The sequence below is a fragment of the Podarcis erhardii genome (genome assembly GCF_964252035.2).
Source record: "Podarcis erhardii genome assembly, chromosome: Z".
Taxonomy (NCBI): domain Eukaryota; kingdom Metazoa; phylum Chordata; class Lepidosauria; order Squamata; family Lacertidae; genus Podarcis; species Podarcis erhardii.
In genome coordinates, this window is record NC_138504.1 from 9,959,322 (window position 1) to 9,982,550 (window position 23,229).

Genomic DNA, 23,229 nt, shown 5'->3' on the forward strand with positions numbered 1-23,229 from the left:
TGCCCCTATCATGGAGCTATCTCACTTCTGAGCTTAGGCGTGTGCATCAGATTGGTGTCTGCTACTACATCCCATGCTACCTGCTCAGGAGATGTCAGGGATTGACCTTGGGGCCTTCTGCATGCAAAGGGTCATCTACATTGGCAGTCCTGTACTATACCCCTGAGTCACTCCCTTGCACTGCTTTAATGTAAACCATGTCTGCACAGAGGCCGTTGCAACAAGGGACAAAACTTCCAGTGCAGATAAGAGCTTGGAAGGAATCAATACGATCACAATATCTGGGATGCGTAGAAAGCTTTCAATAGTTTGAATCGAAACAGCTGCCAAAATTATGCTCCAAGCCAGCATATCAATGACCACTAGCCATGATGGCTATACAATACCTCTACTATCAGAGGCAATATGTTGATGGAAACCACAGGTGGGCAGAGTGCTGTTGCGCTCATGTCCATGATGCAGGTTGGTCCCTGTGGAAACAGGAAGCTAGACTTGATGGACCACTGGCCTGATTCAGCAGGCTCTTCTTATGTTCTTAACATTTGCCATTTAAGGGAAGCCTCTTACCATTTTCTGGATTTCAGTTTTGGGGGAGGGTTTCGTGGAATGAGAAACAGAGCCCTCATGGGATGCATGTCACACAATGCTGCAAGAAGAAGAGGAAGAACAAGCATGCATATGCAAATCTGTTAAAATGGATACCTTCAGCCTGGCTCTCCCAATCCTGCCATCATTTGATTTCTCTATATTTGATTGCATTGCATGCTTGATGAGAACATGTGAACAGACCTTGCTTAAAAGCACTGGGTTGGATCCAGACTTAATTGTACTTGCAACAGCACCAACGGGGTTTAGGTTAGTCATGACTCACAAGTCCCATTGATTTCAATGGGCCTGCTTTAGGTATGAGTAAGTGTGGTCTATTGTGTACAAGGCAATCTGAAAATGCTATCTATGTTGTTCTAGCTGTGATGTCACCTTCAGACAAATGCAAGTTCCTCGTGAGCTAACAAACAGCATACAACATTTCATGAGCAACTCGCATGCCTTAACTAGCGATTGATGGCAGCAAGGTGGCTGGCAAAACTTATAAGGCTTGAGTTTCTGACTGTGTGACATGATGTGAAAATCATCACTGTGCTGCTTGATCCATGTTGTCCCAAGTCTTCACTAGATGTTATAGCTATCATGTGATGAACATGCATATGTGAGCCAGCCCTTCCTCTTGCTACATGCTTGGCTCTTCTAGCAAGCCAAATGCATTTCCAGTTCTTACTTTCTGCATTTTACTTCATTGGCTGGAGTCTTGTTATTTTGTAAGATTCTGTGTATCATTTATCATGGAAAACCACAGCCTTCACAGCTCTGGGAGGGGTGGGTGGGAGAATGAGATTTGTGGAACAGGCAAGTATGTTGCCAGGGGTGGATTTAGGGCTGTGTGCTGGGCTTTGGGAAGGAGGTATGAGGCTCTGAAAGGGGTTTAGAGTCCTTCCATCTCATTCCCAAAGCCTAGTTAGCACTTTCCCAGCTTGGGGAAGGAGGTAGGGGGACTCTGGGACCCTCCTAGAGCCTATGTGCCTCCCTCCCAAAGCCAGACACCTCCTTACCCATCTTTGGGATGGCAGTGTTAGGGCTGCCAGTGGGAGGGGGGAGTTTGGGCCTTGCATAGGGTGCCTTAGTACCCTAGTCCACCACTGATGTTGCATTGGTTTTCCATCACAGAATGGCTTCAAAAGGGTTGGGTGGAAATTGGCTGCATGAATGAGTAGCAAAAAGTCCCTTGCTTTGAGCAACAGTGCTGCTGCTGCTATGTGTGTGTTTACCTCTAGTTACAAACAAATCTATTATTTGGTTTAGTAACCACAAGGACAATTTACTGGAGGCTATGTAAACTTGGAAATACACATATTCAGCCAATGTTCTACATTCAACAAGGGCACTGACATTAAGACTGAACATGTTATAGAAGGCAAAACAAAACTAAACTTACGAGGAGCCCCTTCGGCCATCTCGATAGCTGTGATTCCCAGTGACCACAAGTCACTCTAAAGGAAAACAGACAATGCATAAACATAAAGGGACAGTAGAGAGCAGGTTGGCACCACTTAGGGCCTACCAAGTTGAATGCAACTCAACCATTGCATAGGGATGGGCAAATGTGCTGATTTCACTTTCTCTTTTTCTCATCTTTCCAATCTTAAGTTAAATTAACCACATTTACACATCAGTCTGCATTTTTTTCAAAGGTCCTCATGAAAATTCATCAGCATTTTAGTGCAAATTTCTTCTAATAAATACATTTATGAATGCAATTTTGCCTAATATGCACATTTTTGCGGATCAATTTTTCCTAATACAATGCATCTATTTATGTTATTTTCATTCATGTATGCACACTCTGCTTTAGTGCATCCATTTTTGTACACTTCACCTTTCTGGAGAACTGCACTGCAAATTTCAGAGAAGTGCAGATTCCAAAGGATGGCTGTGCTTTGGTTTCTGAATCGTTTCAGAAAGTGCAAATTAGGTGGGATCAACTTTAAGTGCAAACTAAATCAATCCTCTCCCATACCTACCAATGTATGGGTATAGGGATAGGTTAAAAAAAAATATCAAAAAATTGTCCAGTAGCACCTTAGAGACCAACTAAGTTTGTTCTGGGTATAAGCTTTCGTGTGCATGCACACTTCTTCAGATATAGGGATAGCTGTTCAATCCTTTTAAGCCTACTTTCACTGGCAATTACTTAGGCTTAACCCCAGACAGAGTGTTTAATTAAGAACAATACAAATAAATTCTCAGGAAAACTGATATCTCTGATGAACAGGATCAGAGCTACTAATTTCCTAAACCCATTCCCACCCAAGCAAACCACTTCCATCCTCTCCCAATTGTCAACTGTCACTTCCCAACTGTCGTAAGTCTTAAAATGTTATACTCCAAGGGGTCTTCTCCTTCCTTTTCCCTCTCATCCAAACTCTGTCTATTACAGCAACAAAACACCTGCTTATTCTGTTCATTGGCCAAGGTTTTAAGTGAGAGCAAAGTGACTGAAGGGGAATCAGAACTGAGCAAGAAAACAGAGGGAGAAAACAACAAGGTGTGATGTGATCAAAACAAAAAACAGGGAGCTGACTTTAGATACAGAAGGGATGCTGTGGAAGAAATAGCCGTGGTCTGGAAGGCGGTGTAGGGGACAAAGGAGGGCTGGATACAGAAGAGTACATAAGGCAATATTTATGAGGTGGAAGACTGTTGTGGTGCAGATCACAGTGGTTGATTTCAAGAAGTGGAGGAAAAAAACAAACATCTTTGTTTCCAGAGCAAAGAAAGAAGTGAGAACAAAGCATGTTTTGGCCAAAGTGCTTGGAGAGGAGGTGGGCAGGAGGTCAGCCAGCAGCAACAGGACTTACTCTGTAGTCATATGTTGACTCTGGGTTTTCATCACAAGCAATGACCTCCGGTGCCATCCAGTAGGGGGTCCCAATGAATGTGTTCCTTCTGCCAATTGTCCTGTCTAGTTGGGCACTCACTCCAAAATCCACTGCAAAAGCCAAGCAGGCACAAGCAATGAAGCAAGCGAGGGGTGCGTGGAACCACACAGCTGGTTGCAAAAAAGCAGAGCACGACCACAGGGAAGGGCCCTCATATGCTCCTGGTGACGTGCAGCTGAATGCATGAACTGAATCCAGTCAAAACATTGTGCTTGAGGTGATGAGGGGGGACAAAATGCTCAGTTGATCAAGCGATTACATTGTCTCATGCCCAATGTACTGCTAAGTCAAAAGTCATTCAGCGATATGCTTGTTCTGCTGGTGAAATGTTTTGCACTAGTGAAACACCATTGCACAACCAACCTAAGCAGGTTTCTGGTACTATGTTGTGAAAAAGATTGCACAATCTGTTGCACCAGTTTCTGACAGTGCAGCTATTGCAATGCAGCTATTGCATTGGATTCTGCTCTTGCACAACAATAAAACTTGCATTAGCTGAAAATGAAAATTGGATATAGCCCATTTAATTGAGACTGATTAAAAACTTGGTCCAAGTGAATCAGGAAGGTGTTTGTTTTTTTTTAAAAAAAATGTTAATGCTTTTTAGAAATGTAAGTACTTATAACTCCACATTCTAAGAAGAGGCATTCCTCTTCTCTTAGGCAGGAGGGAATCACTTTTCAAACACCCTCTTTGAATGGACACTCCTAGTTCTTCATCACACAATGATGCTTCTTGCATGTTTTTGAAGGGTGAGAATGCCTCTTCAAATGCCCTCCTTTGAAGAGGCATCCTTCTTTTGCACATGAGGGAGTATCTCTTTAGAGATGGTGCCTGCTATGCATATGTAGGCATCATTGTGAAAAGTAAAAATGCATTTCCCCCCTTCAAAACTAATGCTTTTCTCGCCCACACATTTATGTGTATATAATACATCTAATTAATCAGTTAGAAGGACAGACAATGGCTGAACATATGCAGATATAGGCTTCATTTAGATGTACAGTAATGGAAAGCCATGGTTTCCCACTATGGCAAGAAACAATGGCAAGCCTTAAGATAGTGCATTCCCTCTCTCCTGATTTGTACTATCAAGGAAGAGGAGCTTCTGATTTTAAGTTAACCAAAGTTCCCCATAATGTCCAACCTTGGGGAACTATGGCTTGCTTAACGTTCAAGAGCAAGCCAGGATTAGAAACCATGGTGTGATCCTGGCTTGTTCTCACTAGCTATAATTAAATCAAACAGTCCTTTGATTTAGGGCATCACAAGGAACTGTGGCTTGGTTAAAATTGTAAATTGATGCTTCCAATCTCCTCACAGGCACAAACAAGGCAGAGAGGGAAGCATGTAAGCTTGAAGGTTTGCTGTGTGTGTGTGTGTGTGTGTGTGTACAAAATAAAGTGAAAAAAGAAGAACCAAGTTCAATATGTGCTAATTTATACATGATTCTTATAAATGCTAATACATATATGATTATTAATAACTTACTATGTTCTGTATAAACTTATTCCAAATATAAATATATTTATCTATACAAAGTCTGCGGCTATAAGCAATCTGTTCATATGTTGCAAGTGCCGCCACATATTATTCTCACCATGGGAAGCCATGGGTTCCTGTTGTCCCTGAGCTGAGCCCGTGCAACATGCACTCCATCTGAGCTAAGACTAAATATTCTATCTGTGGTGTTTGAGCTACTTTGATCACTTGTGCTGCCTACAACACTTGATACTGTGGGTGTCAAATTATAGTCAAGCTGTCAAATTATGTTGTCAAATTATGGGCATGCATATGTGAGCAAACCCTGAGGACAAAGGTTTAACAACTCCTTAAATCACACTTCAGGCTCCATCTCTAGTCTCACTGAAGGAGCTACAGGTGATTTTCTTCACTTGATGAGAAAGCTTCCAAGTGTGTATTACAAAGAAGGAAAGAAAAATTAAAGGGAAAGGTACCACCCCCCCTAAAAAAATATAATTCTCAATAATTCTGTATCTTCGTGACAAGGGATGGGTGGATCTGTCTCTTTCCAGGCCACATCCATTTTGCTGGCATACATTCACAAATCCATTCTGCCCTGTTTGTCTTAGTTAATCTTATACAGTGGTGCCCTGCAAGACGAATGCCTCGCAAGATGAAAAACCCGCTAGACAAAAGGGTTTTCCGTTTTTCGAGGCGCTTCGCAAGACGAATTTCCCTATGGGCTTGCGAGTCTTGCGAGTTTTTTTCCCTCCCCCCCCCTTTTTCTAAGCCGCTAAGCTGCTAATAGCCGCTTAGCCGCTAATAGCCGCTAAGCCGCTAATAGCGCTAAGCCGCTAAGCCGCTAATAGGGATGCTTCGCAAGACGAAAAAACCGCTAGACGAAGAGACTCGCGGAACGGATTATTTTCGTCTTGCGAGGCACCACTGTATTATCAAATTTCAATGAGTGGATATGCAAAATCATATTTATACAGTGGTACCTTGGGTTACATATGCTTCAGGTTACATATGCTTCAGGTTACAGACTCCGCTAAACCAGAAATAGTACCTTGGGTTAAGAACTTTGCTTCAGGATGAGAACAGAAATCGCATGGCAGCAGCGGGAGGTCCCATTAGCTAAAGTGGTGCTTCAGGTTAAGAACAGTTTCAGGTTAAGAACGGACCTCCGGAACGAATTAAGTACGTAACCAGAGGTACCACTGTATATGTATTTTATTTCAATGTATGCATTTCTTAATGTGTGCACCTTAGCGCTTTTAAAAAGGCTTTTCGAGCTGAGAACTGCACTACAGAATTCAGAGATGTGAGGAACCTGATTACATTCTGAGCCCCATTCTGAGTCTGGGGGCTGTGGATCAGGGTCTGCTTGCCTCAAAATTCACAAATGTGAAATCCTTCAAGTGTCCCTATTTACAACACTACAGTTACCTCTGAAGCTTCGCTACTCGTTGTGCGTTGTAGCAGCAAGGGATGCATTCAGTAGCACATAACAGTCCCCATCAAAAAAGACAAGGAACACATACCCAGCTTCACTTCAGCATTTTCTGTCAGGAGCACATTCTGCCCTTTAATGTCTCGGTGGATAACATGGTGAGCATGTAAGTGTGCTAATCCCTGGAAGATAAAAAAAAAAACCACACTGAGCTATCTTGCCCCTTCCTGCTTCTATTCAAACTAGACAACAAAGCTCGTATCTTGGGTGAGGAAATGACCTCTCCCACTGCCTCATTCATTCATCATCTAAAGATAATCATCTGGGGTGGGTAGTGGGAGGGAGGTCCTTGTAATAAAGAACATATTGCAATGCAGTTGACTGTATGGTGACTTGCCCAATACTGTTGACATTGTGCGCTGTCTAGATAGGCTAAGGATAAGGACCTAAAAACATAAGAACAGCCCTGCTGGATCAAGCCAAGGCCCATTTAGTTCAGCATCCTGTTCTCACAGTGTCCAGCGCCAGATGCTCTGATGGGAAGCCCACAATCCTCAGCAAGAGGACCAATAACTCAGGGAGATGACAGCACCCATGGCACATGCTGGCACCACTTACGTTGAAAAATACAGATTCTAGAAGCAAAATTTAGGTTGCTAGGTAGGATGTTTGTTATGTACTGAGTTGAATAGGATCCAAAAAGCAGCAGTCTGATTGGTCCTAGAACAATAGGATTCAGAATGCAGAAGTCTAATTGGTCCCAGAACAATAGGATCCATGATGCAGCAGTCTGATTGGTTCGCAGGAGCCACCCAATCCAGCTCCAGGTGGAAGTGAATCCGCAACCTGATTGGCCTACAGGAGAATCCCGGAATTAGCCAATCACGCGGGGCCCATTGTGTAAATAATGTATATAAAGCAGACATTTTGGGGGAACTTCCATTCCTTGCACTATGAGCTGAATAAAGAGCATGGAATCCACACTTGACTCTGAGTATATTTCAACATTGCAGTTCTCTGAGGTTTAATTTTAAGAAAGGGTGCTACCTCCATGCATGGGGCCAGTTGCTCTTCTAACATACTGTCTGGCTTCTGCCTCATCTCCTCACAGACTGCCATTCCATTGCCAAAGAGAAAGCTCACTGGGCTACATGGAATCCCCACTTTCTCCTCTCTTTCCTGCTTCTGAAAACATCAGAATTCCCCTGAAGAGTTGCTGATAACTTCCTCATTTTCCAGTAGCTCCATAGGCAAAGTCATCATAGCACAGCTCTTGAGTTTACACTTAGTACGTGTGATGGTGTCATATGCATGCCATCCCAAGTCTGACTCAAACAAAAATTAATTTTTGCTTCTGTCTTTCATGGAGGTGACTCCTACCCTGAGAACTTCTCTGCATATATATGCAATCCAGTCTTCTTTGAAACAGTTTCCTTTTGTCTTCTTCACCAAATCTGTCACAGAACCAGCTCCACAATATTCCATCACCAGCTGGGGAAGAGCAAAAGCACAGTTATTTATTGCTGAAAAGAAGAAATTTAAGTAACAGGTACATTATTATTTACCTGGCTGCAGTTAAATGCAACATTTTATTTATTTATTGGTAAGATCCTCCCCCTATTGTGTGGGCAGGTGGTCCCTCCCACTACCTGGCCTGATCACCTTGGCAACGTCTTTCCAGGTGGGATTGGGCAAATGGCTGAGGTAGGCGGAGACCTCCAGGTATCCCACCTGGGGGGAGGCGAAGCCAAGCCTGAGCTAATGGTGCCACATAGGGTCCAGGGGACTGTGCGCGACCACACAAAGGGCGCCCCCCATTTAATGTGGGGAGCGGTCATTACTTTAATTTAAAGCAATTTGCTTAAGGTTTGACCAGTGTCAATTGGTTTACCTGCCATGGCTTCAATATTGTATGCTGTTGGGTTTTGTGGTTTTATCCTGTTTTTACTGTTTTCTCATATGCCCAGAGAGCAATAGCTACTGAGTGTCTAATACATTTAGAAAATAAACAATCACTGCCCCTGGGAGACAAACTGTGGTTTGGGCATGCCATCTGAACTGAGTGCATGTTAGCTTCCTGTCCATGTATGGTTGAATAATTACTGTGTTCCTAGCACTTGCCAGGCGAATCTAATGGCTGGCAAAAGGGTGGGGACCACTATGTTGTTATTCCATGCCATCTCAAATAATGAATGGGCTGGATCTGCTTTAGAAAGTGACTGTTCAAGGATGGAAGAAGAGCATCTTTAAGCTCCTGTTAATACTAGAATTTGACCAGTTCTTAATTTTGGAGTGTCATCCACTTGGTCTTTAAGTATCACTTTTGCCACAGGTACCAATCAAGCACACAAAACAAACCCTGTAAACTAATTGGCAATTATTTTCAGCACATTTACCAGGTTTATTTATTCATCAGCAGCAATTTTTTTACCATGCCTTTTAGCCACAAGAGCTCCCAAAGTGACTTGTCTAATATCAGTTAAAAGAAACACACACAAGCCAGTTCCTGCTTGCAATCTAAAAGACACAACACATAAAGAAGAAAGGATGAGGAGGGAAGAGGAAAACACACATATTCAGACCCCAGTTCGTAAAAGCTCTATAGCAGCTCTTATAAAGACCATCTGGAATGGAAATGTTCAGAGAGAAGAGGAGGGACCAAATGAAGCTGGTCTCTCAGCCAAGCTGATGGTGAGATCTTGCTTTCCATCTGCCTGAAGAAATGGCTGTTGCTAGATGACAGCTGAGGACAGAAAGAACCAGATGGAGCAGGCGCCTTGGGAGAGCCATTGAAATTGCCTTGCCTCTCTCTCTGCTACAGCCTGATGGAATGGCTGCTGGTCAACGATATTAAAAACAAACATACTCATGCAGACACACACTGCATTAAGTTGCTAATGTTCCCGTTGTTTCCATCTTGCCTGTAATAACCTTTTAAAATATGTATATATAACTAAAGCACCTTCTAATGCCACAGTCAACATTTGCATCTATTAGATTCCTTTGCTCTGGTCACAACTGCTAATTTCATGGACAACTGTGCAAAACGGCAATTACAGTGGCCATCAGTCGGCTTCCAGATGGTCGATAACCATGGCTGATCTCCCTATGCAGCCACAAAGTTACAGGCATGGAGAAGACCTGAAGGCCAATGAGTCCCATGTTCTGCACTAATGTATGATCCTCCCTAACAAAATATTAGCCCATGTCTCCCAAATACTAAACTGCAGGCAGGATAAGCCAAAAAGCTTCCTGATCTATGCACTGGTGTCCCTTGTGAATAGAGGAAAAAGGGAAGTGCTTGCCTTCCCAGAACAAGCATGGTTCATCCACTCCTCATTCTCCTTATAAGCAGTAGCAGAAAATGTGGAGTGCCTCTGCTCACCTGTGACTGCTGCTTGGCCACATTGCTGCTGCTTGCTGCGAGGTGGAAAGGTCAGCCAATGGGGAGGCTGGTGCAGTGCAAACCAGTGTGGCCTAATGGTTAGAGTGCTGGAGTAGGACCTGGGAGAGCAGGGTTCGAACCTGTACTCAAACCATGAAGCTCTCTGGGTGACCTTGGGCCAGTCACCATCTCTGAGCCTAACCTACCTCACAGGGTTGTTGTGAGGGTGAAATGGGGGGGGGGGGGAGAGAGCCATGCACAACACCTTGAGTTCCTTTGAAGATAAAGGTGATATATAAATGCAATAGATAGAAATAAAAATAAATAATAGGATAACAATCTCCACTTAGAAGGCTTGTTGAAAGAGGAAAGTCTTCAATGGGTGCCAAAAATAATAGAAATGGTTCCTGTATGATATGTTTCAAATGGTAGGTGCCACCACACCAAAGGCTTGATTCTCATTTCTTGCGGAACAGACTTCCTGATAAGATGATATTTGCAGAGTGCAATGAGCAGTTGGGTATGTAAAGGAATTTTCGGAAATTCTTCTACACCCTGATTCTACTAACTGGTCCCAGTAGTGGAAGCTTCTACCAGTGCAGTGGAAGGGGAAGGGAATTGTTCTGAAATGCTTGCCCTGACAGAATGTTGGGGAAAGTGTGACACCGTATTACTCCCTTAGTTCAGGAAGCAAGGAATGAAGAGGGGAGAGGGAGAGAGAAAAAGAGAGGATATAAAGGAGCTCAATGGGGGGAAACCTCTATTCCCTAAATGGGCACCGAGAGTAACTGATTAAACAGGGACCTTTAAAGATGCACAAAGAGAAAACTGGATACCTACCCACAGCTGGTCATCCTGACCCACAGGACTTTTCTTTACAAATGCTCCATAATATGTTGCAATGTTCCTGTGATGGGAATATTTCTTCAACATGTTTATTTCCAGTTTGATTTCCTCTTCTTCATCCTTGGGCAAAAAGAATGGTGGGGAGATTACAGGGGCATCAATTTACAGCGAGAGTTCTCAGAAGCCTGACCCGAGCCCAGTGAAGAAAGTCTACTCAAGGCAGTGTTTGTGGAACTCACTGCCACAAGCTTGGAGAGCCTTAAAACGAGACTGGACAAGTGCTTGGCAAACAGGTCCACCAACTGCTAAGGGCTTAGTTGCACATGACTGTTATGTACTGAGTTGAATAGGATCCAAAATGCAGCAGTCCGATTGGTCCTAGAACAATAGGATCCAGGATGCAGCAGTCTGATTGGTCCACAGGAGCCACCCAATCCAGCTCCAGGTGGAAGTGAATCCGCAACCTGATTGGCCTACAGGAGAATCCTGGAATTAGCCAATCACGTGGGGCCCATTGTGTAAATAATGTATATAAAGCAGACATTCTGGGGAACTTCCATTCCTCCTCACCACTATGAGCTGAATAAAGAGCATGAAATCCACTCTCGACTCCGAGTATATTTCAATGATGTTAAATGCACTACTTCCATATGTCATGATGCTGATGGAAATTGCTCTCCAATGCAATGAGGATCAAAGCACCCAGAATTTGCTTAGGTAGTATCTAGCCTGTAAACAGCAGCAGGACCAATCCAAGGCATTTTGCTGTCTGAGGGAGAGAACCAAATGGTATTTTACACCTCACACATCATGGTGGTACATATTGCCCAAGGGTAGCCAAGTTACTCTGTAACCTTGAAGCAGAAAATCCTACAAGCACCTCCCCACCTCCCTGGCAGTAAATAATACTGGGCTCTTTTCAATGCTGGCCCTTCTCAAATTACACCCATTAATGGATATGCCTCACTTAGGTCCATTAATCTGAACTGTATGCTCTCTGCTCTTTCAGAATCAGTTTTCTGAGGCCACTGCCTCATTTTGCCCTACGGCAGAGCCGGCTTTGAGCAAACTGTTGTTCAAAGCAGCTCTGACATGCGAAGGAGATGTTGCTTGCTTGACATGTGTTATTTCTTGGGTTGATGTTTACATTCAGAAACCTATCTGAAACCCACCCAGACCTAAGGTGCAAAGCACATGCCTTTAACCTCAAAAGAAAGACATTCACATTATGGCTAACTTCATTTCCGATGACCTCCTCTATAAGTATTATTATTAGTATATATTTATTCATACCCCGCCTTTTCCCCTGACGGGGACACAAGGCGTCTTACAGATAAAGAAAGACAGCTAAAAACAGACAAAAAAAACCCCAAATAGTAAAAAGCAATTAAACATATCTATCTATCTATCTATCTATCTATCTATCTATCTATCTATCATCTATCTATCACATGACAACATTAACTGGCAACATTAATTCCACCATGTGGAAAGCCCTTGCAGATGATCACGGTGCCTGAAGACAGAGGAGCACAGAGAGGAGGAGGACCAGAGGAGGAATGAGCACTGGGAGGTGCACAGAGAGAAGAAGCACCAAGGTGCCTCTGCAGCAGAATGGCCAGACACCTTCATCTGCCCCAGCTGCAACAAAACATGTCTCACCCGTATTGGTTACAAAAACTACAGCAGATGCTGGAAATCTCCAAATGTTTGACTTTACCCCCAAAGGTACATTCTTCCATTGTGTGCTGAACCAAAGGTGAACTGTTCTGGAAGCTCTGCAACTGCCATCTTGGTAGTCAAGATAACCCCACAATTAATTGGTAGCTGTTGTAGCAATGAGCTCATATATGTTTATATGTGTTCGCTTTCATACCGGCTAATTAGCTTGCTTTGAAGTTATCCTTATTTGGGGGCTTGGGGTGTTGGGCTCTGAGCCCAGAACAGGGAACAATGTGCAAGATTTGGGTATTTGCCACATGCCCTCATCTGGTCAGGTGCTGCTTTGTTTTCTAAAGTACTTATAAATGTTGCTTAGGTGTAAGGACAAGATATCTCCTTACCACAGTGTCCTTTTGTAAACCTGGCAGGGTAATTTCCTGTAAGTCTACACCTTTTTGTAGGTGCTACTTTTTTTGAGAGCCTTTTTCTGGTATACCTGCACCCAACCACTCCCATGAGCCTTCCTTTGGGCCTGCAGTTCAGAACGCATTGTCTCCTGAGACAGACAGGTGCCAACTCAGAATATACTGTTAAAAAATATAATCACCACAAAAACAGCATAGCACCAGACCCCTCATTAAAAGCACATACTCTCCAACATTTTTCCGCTGAAAATAGGGGCGTCCCATTCCATAATGATAATTTTACTATTTCTACATCACACATCTTACTGGGTTGCCCCAGCCATTCTGGGCAGCTTCCAACATACATAAAAACATAATAAAACATTAAACAATTTTTTCTAAAAAAACTTCTCTATAGAGGATTGTCTTCAGACAGCTCAGAGGTCAGATAACTCCATACCCTCCAATATTTCTCCAATGAAAATAGAGACGTCTTAAGGAAAAGTGGGACATTCCAGGATCAAATCAGAAACTGGGATGATTTCTCTAAATCAGGGAAGTTCCTGGAAAATAGGGACACTTGGAAGGTCTGAAAACAGTCAGTTCTTAAAACCACGTTGGAACAAGACGGTCTTAGCCTGACAGCAGGACAACAATGAGCGAGCCAGTCTAGCTTCTCTAGGGAGGGAGTTCCAAAGTCTGGGAGCAGCCACCGAGAAGGCCCTCTCCACAGTGTGGCTGTGGGTGGCGGAACTGAAAGGAGGGCCTTCCCTGAAGGTATTAGAACCTGGGAATACAGTACAGTGGTACCTCGGGATGTGAACGGGATCTGTTCCAGAGCCCCGTTCGCATCCAGAAGCAAATGTAACTAGCGATGGCACATCTGCGCACATGCACGTTGCTTTTCACAGCTTCTGCGCATGTGCGTGTCGTCATTTTGACCGTCTGCGTATGCGCAAGCGGCGAAACACGGAAGTAACGCACTCCGTTACTTCCGGGTTGCCGCAGAGCGCAACTCGAATGCGCTCAACATGAAGCATATTCAACCCGAGGTATGACTGTACAGTCTTTCAGACAGCTTAGACTTTCAGACTGTTTGGACTTAAGTCATATAGGGCTTTATAGGTCATAAATGGCACTTTGAATTGTGCTCGGAAACAGACAGGTAGCCAGCCCATAGAGCTGTTGTAAAAAGGGAGCTGCATGCTCCCAAAGCTGAAGTTTCCGAGCACTTTCCAAAGGCATTACAAAGCATTATAAATCTTTCCCCAATTTTTCAAGAAGCAAAAGCTGTGCTTCGCATCCACCATAAACTCACTAGGTGGGCTGGATTTAGATTTGGAAGAAGGCTACCCAACAACCACCTGGAGCACAGGGCTCAGAGGGGTACCTGTCACAGGCTATCAGCTCAGCTTTCTGCAAAATAGTACAAAGCAGCTGGTCTTCACTTGAAAACCTGGCACCCATTCACTGCGAAGCCATTGCTGTGTTAACGTTCTTGTAAAAAAAAAAAAAAACAGGCGTGAAAATCTACCACAGATTCAACAAACAATGTAGCTGATCCTACTTAGATGCTTGCACGTTTATATGGAAGGGATAAACTGTGCATGCAAATTGTGCATCAGTGTTGTGAAATGGACTACAGTCGCAGCATTAAAATGCTCCCCCCCCCACAAAAAGACACCCATATGAAGCTATTTGGAGGCAAACCATAGTTCCATCTTGCTTGGTATTGTTTACACCAGGAGTCAGCAATCTTGGGTCTCCAGATACTGCTAGACTTCAACTCCTAACACCCTCATCCTTCATTGCCAGAGTGGTCAAGGGTGGTGGGATGTGTGGCCCAACAATATCTGATGACCCAAGATTGAGGAAGGATGTTCTACAACATGCGACGGCTGTTTTTCCTTCCCTACATGGAGTTGCTGGAAACTTAACCTGGGGACTTTCACATGGAAAGAGTGTACTGAACAACTGAGCTATTGTGCCACCGTTATTTCAAACGCAACCTCCAACTACACTTTTAGGGCTACTAATCTTGGGTATCTTACAGAGCCGCTCTTATTGACATAATGCATACAATAAAAAGCAGGCACCTTCAATCTTTTCAGGCCCCAGACCCATTTAGGGTCCAAATATGCCTTTGAAGACCCATCTCTTAATCTTCTACTATACATTTGCATGGTGGGAGTGCTCCTGTTGCAACCCACCTTGAATCAGGCTACGATCCACTGGTGGGTCCCAGCCCATCAGTTGAATAGCAGCCTTGAAATCCACTGTGTGAATTTACAATTAGTTTGCAGTACTTATCTGGCATTATGAATGGAGGAACACAAAGGAACAAGAGCCGAATGAACTAGAGTGTCTGGCAGCTGCCTTCGTTATATCCGTTTCCCCTCAAAAAGAAGAATGCAACCGAGACTTTGATCTTGTCGAAAAAGCGCCCTGCCCAGTTAATTCTGTCAGATAACAGGAAGTGCGGGCGCTGGGGAGATGCTTGCAAAAACCACACTGACTCTCATATCCAATGCAGCAGACTGAAAGTTCCCAGGCCCCTCCCAAAAGCTCGACACTGAAGCAGCTCTTCCTGACAGATGGGCAAATCGTCCCAGGGTGATCACCACAGCATCCTGCTGCCTGAGCAGTTTACAATGAAGTGGCTCAAGATCAAAGCTTAAAAATGAAGGGGGACCCAGAGCCACTAAGCTGCCAGAGTCCTTCAAACAGAGCAAACTACACTTCACAGCCACTTTAAAAGCCGAGGGTGCAAAAAAAAGGAAAGGAAAGAAAAGGCCTTTTTCAATGGCAGCACCTCAGTGACAGAGCCTTGTACCCAGAAGATCCCAGGTGTTGATCTGGGCCCTGCTAGGCCTGCAATGTGGACCACACTCAGCAGTTATGGTATGTTTTGTGCACACACAAGAACAGCCGTGATGGATCGAAACGGATGACGATGTGCAATGTCTGTCTCCCCTGTACAAGCTGATCAGTTTGCATTTCTGCTGCTTTTGATAATGGCTCACGGAGACCTTGGCATTATGATTAGAAAAGCAGCCGTGTCGCCTAATCAAGAGTGAGAGCATAACTTGTTTTGGCAAAGCAATGCAAAAGGTCCCTGAGCAGGGAACTGATGATGCAGCAGGGGGTCCCAATTGGTCAGATTTCTCCCTCCCAGGTCAATCATGGTAATTCATAGTCCAGTAATTCAAAAACTCCAGTACAAAACCTTTGACAGCTACCACCAGTCAGAGAAGCCAACACTGGGTCAACCATCTAGCTGGTAGTAGGGAGCCCAACGTATCCACTCAGATTTGTAGTCCTGCCACACCAATTTGCAAGCTGGGCGGCAGCAAATAAAAACTGTCCCCCCCACCTCTTTCTTCTTTTAAACAACTGGTGGGGTGGGGAATTGAAAGATGTATTTGCATCAACAACTTGTGGGTTGCCGGCCTGTCTACAGTGGCCTAGATTTCACAGAGCAAACAGCTGGTATATGCAGGGGGCAGTGATGTTATGAAAACGCAGCAGGGGCTGGAGTGAACTGACAGGAAATCTTCTATTTGCTATCTCTGGAAACAGATAATCACCCAGAAATAAGTAGGAAGAGGCTCCATTGCTTCATTATTATAGACCAGAAAAATATACACAACTAAGCATCATCGACTGCCATGCCCCAATTGCACAAGCATGATTGAAAATTGGACCAGCTGCCTATATAACCATCCTCAGTTGCCTTTGGAAAAGGGATGTGTGGTGCAAAGAACTGTATTTATACAAGCAGATCATTTTCTCCCATAAAGAAGCCATAATTTTAACACTCAGGGACGGGTCCCTTATAACGCCCCTCTTGTAACTTGTAGTATTAACCAGTAAACTCCTAACAACTCTCAGTTCTCTGGGCAGTTAAAAAATGGCTATGCTAGAGTTATAAGCATGCATATAAATGCATATATTTGTGAAAATGGCAAACAGAGATGCATTATATTAGGAAAAGATTGCTTTGCAGAAATGTATAAAAATGAATATTATATATTATATATTATATATTATATATTATATATTATATATTATATATTATATATTATATATTATATATATATTATATAAAAATGAATATATTATATGTATAAAATGAATATATTAGGAGAAACTTAAACTAAAATCTTAGGAATTTTCACGAGAACTTAAAAACAAGCCAGCAAGCCAGCAAACAAACAAACAAACAAACAAACAAACCCATAAGCTGTTAAACTTGGGGAGCTTAAATTTAAGGCTGGAAAACCAAGGCTGGAGGAACCAAGAGAAACTGAAATTGCCAGATGTTGCCACCCCTAAACAACCTTCTGTTCCATTTCTTCTTCAAGCTAGAGTGTAACAGAAAGCTAGAAACTGCTTCTTTTCCATAGAACCCCCTCACCACTTCCAGAAAAGCCTGGTGGTCTCTCTGCTCACCTCCGTCACATTCATAACCTTGATTGCTGCAAGCTGCCCAGTCTTCACATGGCGACCCTGGGAAGGCAATAAGAACACAATACAGGCAAATAAGCACACAATGCTGGCATAATTATGCAGATTAATGACCTGTGTAAGCCACTGAATCAAAGCACCAATTTTTCAGCAGACACAATTTTAAAACTGCTCAGCTGAGCGAAAGTCATTTGTACAGCACCTGACAGTGGTCACAAAAACTTCTAGGATGATAGTCCATGACATGGCTAGCAGAAGCTGAAAGTGAGGATGTGAAACCCTCACCCTACATCTGCCTACGTCCTGTCCTTTGGGTGATACTGAAAGAAGATTAGACAGATTTCTGGAGGTAAAGGCTGTCAAAGGGGAACAGCCATGATGCCTATGATCTGCCTCCATAATCAGTTATGCTTCTGAATGACAGCTGCTGGAAACCACTGAAGAGGAGAGCTGCTGTTGCAATCAGGTCTTGCTTGCATGAGCTGGGTTCAAGGTTCTTGTATTGATTTATAAAGCCCTGACAATTTGGGTCCAGGATATCTCAGGGATTGCCTGAAACCTTATATATCACTGAGTTCATTTGCAGGAGTGTCATTGGTCATCCCCCAAGTTGGCAAGGCTCATTTGACAACATTGAGAAATCAAGCTTTTAGTGTCATTGGCCCAGCCCTGTGGAACTCCCTGCCAATAGAGATTCAGTGGGCACCTTCTGTGCCAACTTTTAAAAGCCTGCTGAAAATGTTTCTATTCCTCCAGGACTATGCAGCTAGTTAAGAATGCACCCCCCACAATGGATCTACAGTGGTACCTTGGGTTACAGACACTTCAGGTTACATACACTTCAGGTTACAGACTCTGCTAACCCAGAAATAGTACCTCGGGTTAATAACTTTGCTTCAGGATGAGAACAGAAATCACGTGGCGGTGGCGCAGCGGCAGTGGGAGGCCCCATTAGCTAAAGTGGTGCTTCAGGTTAAGAACAGTTTCAGGTTAAGAATGGACCTCCAGAATGAATTAAATTCTTAACCCAAGGTACCACTGTACTGATGTTTGTTTTTAATTTCCTTTTATCTAGTTTTTAACCTTTTATGATTTCATTGTCTGGTTTCACGCTTTTATATTGTTGTAAACAGCCGTGATATATTTTTCATGATAGAACAGTATATGAATATATTTATAAATAAATAAAAATACAGCCTCCCCCGCCCACCTCTAAGTCAGAGTAGCAGACAGTGCTCTGATTGGCAGATTGTTCAGATAAGTAAGGAGTCTGAAAAACCAGTATACTCCAAATTCCAAGAACTCAGGAAACTGTCTGATACCAGGTCAATCTACTTTGTCCATCTAGTGCAGTGTTGTCTGTTCTGACAGGCAGCAGCTGTCCAGGGCAGTAGAGTCTGTGGCTGTTGGGTCCCCAGCAATGGCAAAGATGGAATATCAGGTCCACGTAAATACTGCATCCCACATGCAGACAGGCCGCACAGAACAAGCTTCCATTGACAGTGAGACTGAATGTTTCCTAGGATTCCAACACCCAAAAAGTGTTCAGCACCCTGACACCACCACCAAAGCTTCTGACCAATTTTGGGTGCTAACGCCCTTCCACCAGCAACCCTCCATGCCCCATTCCTCATTGTAATGCTTTGGAGAGGCTTCCTGGGGGATGCAGAGAGAAAGAGGAGATGGGAAACATTATTTCTATGAATCTCCTCACACGCACATACTTATCAGTGTGGCTGTCTGTAGCAGAGCTACTCCTACCATTGGGCTAAGTGAGGTGACTGCCTCAGGAAGCAGATGCTGGGGGCGGGGGAGGTGCATGGCAGTAGACCCCTTGCTGATTTTAAGTTCCCATGACCTGTCCTGGCCACCCTAAACTAGACTGCTACTTCAGGTGCAGGGGAAGATGCTAACACTTCACTGGTGCTGTGTAATGGACACATCAACACCATAGATTTAAAGTACTAAGGTACCATTTTGAAAGTCATGGGAACTGTCACTTCTAAGGGTGATTAGAATAGTTAGATGCCTCTCAGAACTACAATTCACAGCACCCTTAGCAAACTACAGTCACCATGGGTTGTTGTTGTTTTTTGTGGGGGGTGGGGTGGAGGGCCATGACTTTTAAAGTGGTATAACAGTGATTTCAGTGTGAGGTGTGCATGTGACCTGAGATTCCACTGCCATCCTGTATGTATGACTTCTGTATCTAGAATGGAAAATGGGCAGCACCATACTTTTGCCCCAAGCAGCAAACTGTCTGAGACAGAGGAGATCTGCGCTTATTTTGTACCCAGCCAATGCCACTCACCTCCACATTGCTTCCTACCACAGCTCCTGCTCCTTTATGGAAAGCCATTGTTTGCAAATGTTTCCAGGCATTGAAAACTTCACAGTATAGTACGAAGCCCTTCCAGACAGGCTGGCACCCTCATTTAAAGCCCAAACTTTCCCTGGCTATTTTCCCTGGAACTTGAAATGGTTAATATTCTTTTTCTTTGAACACACACACACACACACCAGGCTTCCATTGCAATAAATGGCCCATTTCTCAAGGATCACACCATTTTAAACCCAGAGCAAATGATTCACATCGCCCATTGTGACAGCTGGGCTGGGGGTGAAAATCCATCACTCCGTGGCAGTTAATTAGCAAGGATCTTTCACCATAAAGTACCCAGATGAGTCCTTGATGGGTTTATGCAGTTCTGATGAAGGACTGTCCCTTTTGTTTTAATCACCTCCTAAGAGAGCCTGGGAAGGAGGGAGAGGGAGAAAGAGATATGCTGGTATTATAAACTCCCAAAGGCAGGCTCCTATTGTTTGTGTGTTCTTTGCTTTCTTGATTCAGCATAATCAAATCAGAACAGAGAGATTGTGTTTATACCATCACTTCACGGATGCAAAGCACAGGTAAAGTTTGTAATTATAACAGGTGGTTTCAGTTAGGGAAAGGGCCTTAGCTCAGTGATGTTCTGCCAGGGTTCAATCCCTGGCAGATCCAGGTAGAACTGGAAAAAAAACTCCCCATCTGGCATCCTGGAGAGCTGCTGCTAGCCAGTGTGGACAATAGTGTTCAAAATTCTCATTGTTCGGGTGCATTTTGCGACAGGGAATTTCATTAGCACGAGCAGTTTCTGAACTCTGGGAACAGTACCGCACCTAAGATTTCAGATTAAAACTGCAGAGTGGAAGGAAAGGAGGACCTTTTTCTGCCTCCCTGCTTCCAGCTATTCTCTGAAGACTGGAGAAGAGACCCTCTTATGAATATTAGGTGGGTGGGCAGGGGAAGGATTAGACCATGTGAAAAATGAACATAGTATTTCAGCTGCAGTTCATTCATCTTCAGCTTCGTATTCTTGTTATAAAAAAGCGTGCTTAGAAATTCCATTGTTGTGCCCATAACTTAGGTTTAAGCTCCTAGCTAGCTCCTAGCTTTCATATCTCAGTTTCTAACACTAACAATACTGAGCTAGATGGACCAGTGGTCTGACAATTATAAGGCTGCTTCCTATATTCATAATCTTAAAGGACCCCTGGATGGTTAAGTCCAGTCAAAGGCGATCATAGGGTGCGGTGCTCATCTCGCTTCAGGCCGAGAGAGCCGGCATTTGTCCACAGACAGCTTTCTGGGTCATGTAGCCAGCAGGACTAAATCACTTCTGGTGCAACAGAACACTGTGACAGAAACCAGAGCGCATGGAAACACTGTTTACCTTCCCGCCACAGCGGCAGTATCTATTTATCTACTTGCATTGGCATGCTTTCGAACTGCTAGGTTGGCAGGAGCTGGGACAGAACAATGGAAGTTTACCCTGTCACGGGGATTCAAACCGCCAACCTTCCAATCAGCAAGATTCCAAGAGGCTCAGTGGTTTAGACCACAGTGCCGTCCTTCATAATCTTACTATGCTATTACTATAGAACTGAGTGATCCATAATAGACATTGTAAATCACGAACTGTGGAGAGACTGAAAATGTCAGTCCCAAAACTGTAAGAAGCCAAAGTTTGACACAGTTGTATCCCAAAGAGATAATCTGGTTTAAATTTAGCAAATGAGCACAGCAAAGTTCAAGCTGCTAAAAACTGTTTCAAAGCAGATTCTGGCCTGCTTCTCAACAATTAACATGAGTCACCCATCCTACAAGTCAACTAGGGCTGCTTTTCTCACATTGCCATCGTGTCAGAAGCACGTCAGTATTCAGAACTTTACAGGTTTGTGAAGACTGAGTGCATTTAGGCAAGGCAGGAGCAGATGCAGCATGGAAAAAAATGGGAAGGGGTGTAAAAAAATGACTTGGTCAGAAGTACACAGTAGGGTAAGCGACCAAACCCGAAGAAGAAGGAACCTACCACCAAGCTTGGCTAAGTATTAAGAATGCCATGGCATTTTAATAGGACACAGGAAGGAATTCTCCCCAACTATGATTTTGGTTTCCCCACACACACTGTATGAGACAGTACATATGACCACAACTGAAGATGGAAAGAGTTGACAGAGGAGACTTATACTATGAAATTAGAGGAATTGCTTTTGGTGATGCTGTATCCGCCTCCCCCAACAATAGGCAGAGGAACCACGAAACTTGTTTTGCATTAGGTGTTGCAGTTTGCATCTTTGTAATGACATTGTATAAAGAGGGACTACCAGGTGGCCTAGTGTCATAAAATATCCCCCTGAATGCTAAATTCCCTCCTTCTCTCTCTCTCCCCCCCACACACATTTTAACATTCAGGGATTACAACACATTTCACTCTAACATATTGAAATAGCCAGCATTTCCCACATAAGAATACAACCCAAGGCAGCAACAAACACTGGCTTATGAGGGCTTTCCTATTGTCTCTTGTGCTTGCCTGAGGATGTTTAACCTTAAAGAAATGGGTGTTGATGCTCTAGGGGCAGGAAGACCACATTCCTTTAAGGGCAACTTTCCAGAGGCCACATGCCAGTAGTGGGTGGGGCCAGAGGCAAAAGTGGGTGGATCAATCAATGCAAATTTTTCCAGGGTACACCAGGCTGCTTTCTTCACACTCCCCTCCTCCTCCTCCTTGGGATGTCTGCATTTGCCCCCTGGCCTGCCTTGCCCTATGGAAAGAGGATAAAAAGGTAAAGGGACCCCTGACCATTAGGTCCTGTTGTGGACAACTCTGGAGTTGCGACACTCATCTTGCTTTATTGGCCGAGGGAGCCGGCATACAGCTTCCGGGTCATGGGGCCAGCATGACTAAGCTGCTTCTGGTGAAACAGAGCAGTGCACGGAAACACTGTTTACCTTCCCACCGGAGTGGTACCTATTTATCTACTTGCACTTTGACGTGCTTTCGAACTGCTAGGTTGGCAGGAGCAGGGACCGAGCAACGGGAGCTCACCCCGTTGTGGGGATTCGAACCGCCGACCTTCTGATCGGCAAGTCCTAGGCTCTGTGGTTTAACCCCCAGCTCCACCCGCATCGCATGGAAAGAGGATAGTCCCAGGTAAAAGGGCAGCCTGGCCCTGATGCTACGTGCCTAGCAGTGTGTTTTGGCACAGAGGAGAGACCTGTGGGGAAGGTGGCAATCCCTGTGCTGTTCTTTCTGTGTGTGAGATGCATAACTTGTATTGACCTTCGGTGAAGTTTAAGCAGCTTAACAGCGTCTAGAGCTGCAACATCTGGGCCCCAAAGCATTTCCTTCCATTGTAGAAGTGGAAATGCAGAATGTGTCCTTTGCTTAAGGTTTCTTGAAAAGAGAGAGAGGGGGGAAAGCACAAGCAGAAGGAAGTATGAAGAGGAAGGAGTGGAATGAATAGAAGATTCAAAACATCACCAGCACCAAAATGCTCATAATGACACTTTGCATGGGGTAGCAGTGGGGGACGGCCTCTATCATGTGCTTGCTGCCACATCAACTATACATCTGTCAGTATATTTGATTTAGCATTTCAGTTTTAAAAGGCTGTTTTTTTAAAGGCTGAAGAGAGGTTGTTAAATAGCCACACCCACTAAAATCAGTGGTGTTTTAATTCTGATAATGATTAAATAGGGACAGCCCATGACATTTCGCTGTCTCC

General features: G+C 44.0%; 1 protein-coding gene across 4 annotated transcripts in view; it reads right to left on the reverse strand.

Moving 5' to 3' along the window:
- Positions 1-23,229, reverse strand: part of NRK (Nik related kinase) — a 122,483-nt gene that overhangs the window by 78,893 nt on the left and 20,361 nt on the right. For 2 of the 4 annotated variants that reach the window (XM_081847891.1, XM_081847890.1), the window contains exons 3-9: positions 17,161-17,217; positions 10,637-10,762; positions 7,792-7,902; positions 6,503-6,593; positions 3,414-3,544; positions 1,991-2,045; positions 568-646 (exon numbers count right to left, since the gene is read on the reverse strand). In XM_081847891.1, the coding sequence (XP_081704017.1) occupies positions 568-646; positions 1,991-2,045; positions 3,414-3,544; positions 6,503-6,593; positions 7,792-7,902; positions 10,637-10,762; positions 17,161-17,217 (650 nt within the window). Of the gene's footprint in view, positions 1-567; positions 647-1,990; positions 2,046-3,413; positions 3,545-6,502; positions 6,594-7,791; positions 7,903-8,847; positions 8,907-10,636; positions 10,763-17,160; positions 17,218-23,229 lie in introns of those variants that run through there. The other 2 variants (XM_081847892.1, XM_081847893.1) reach the window with 2 other exon arrangements.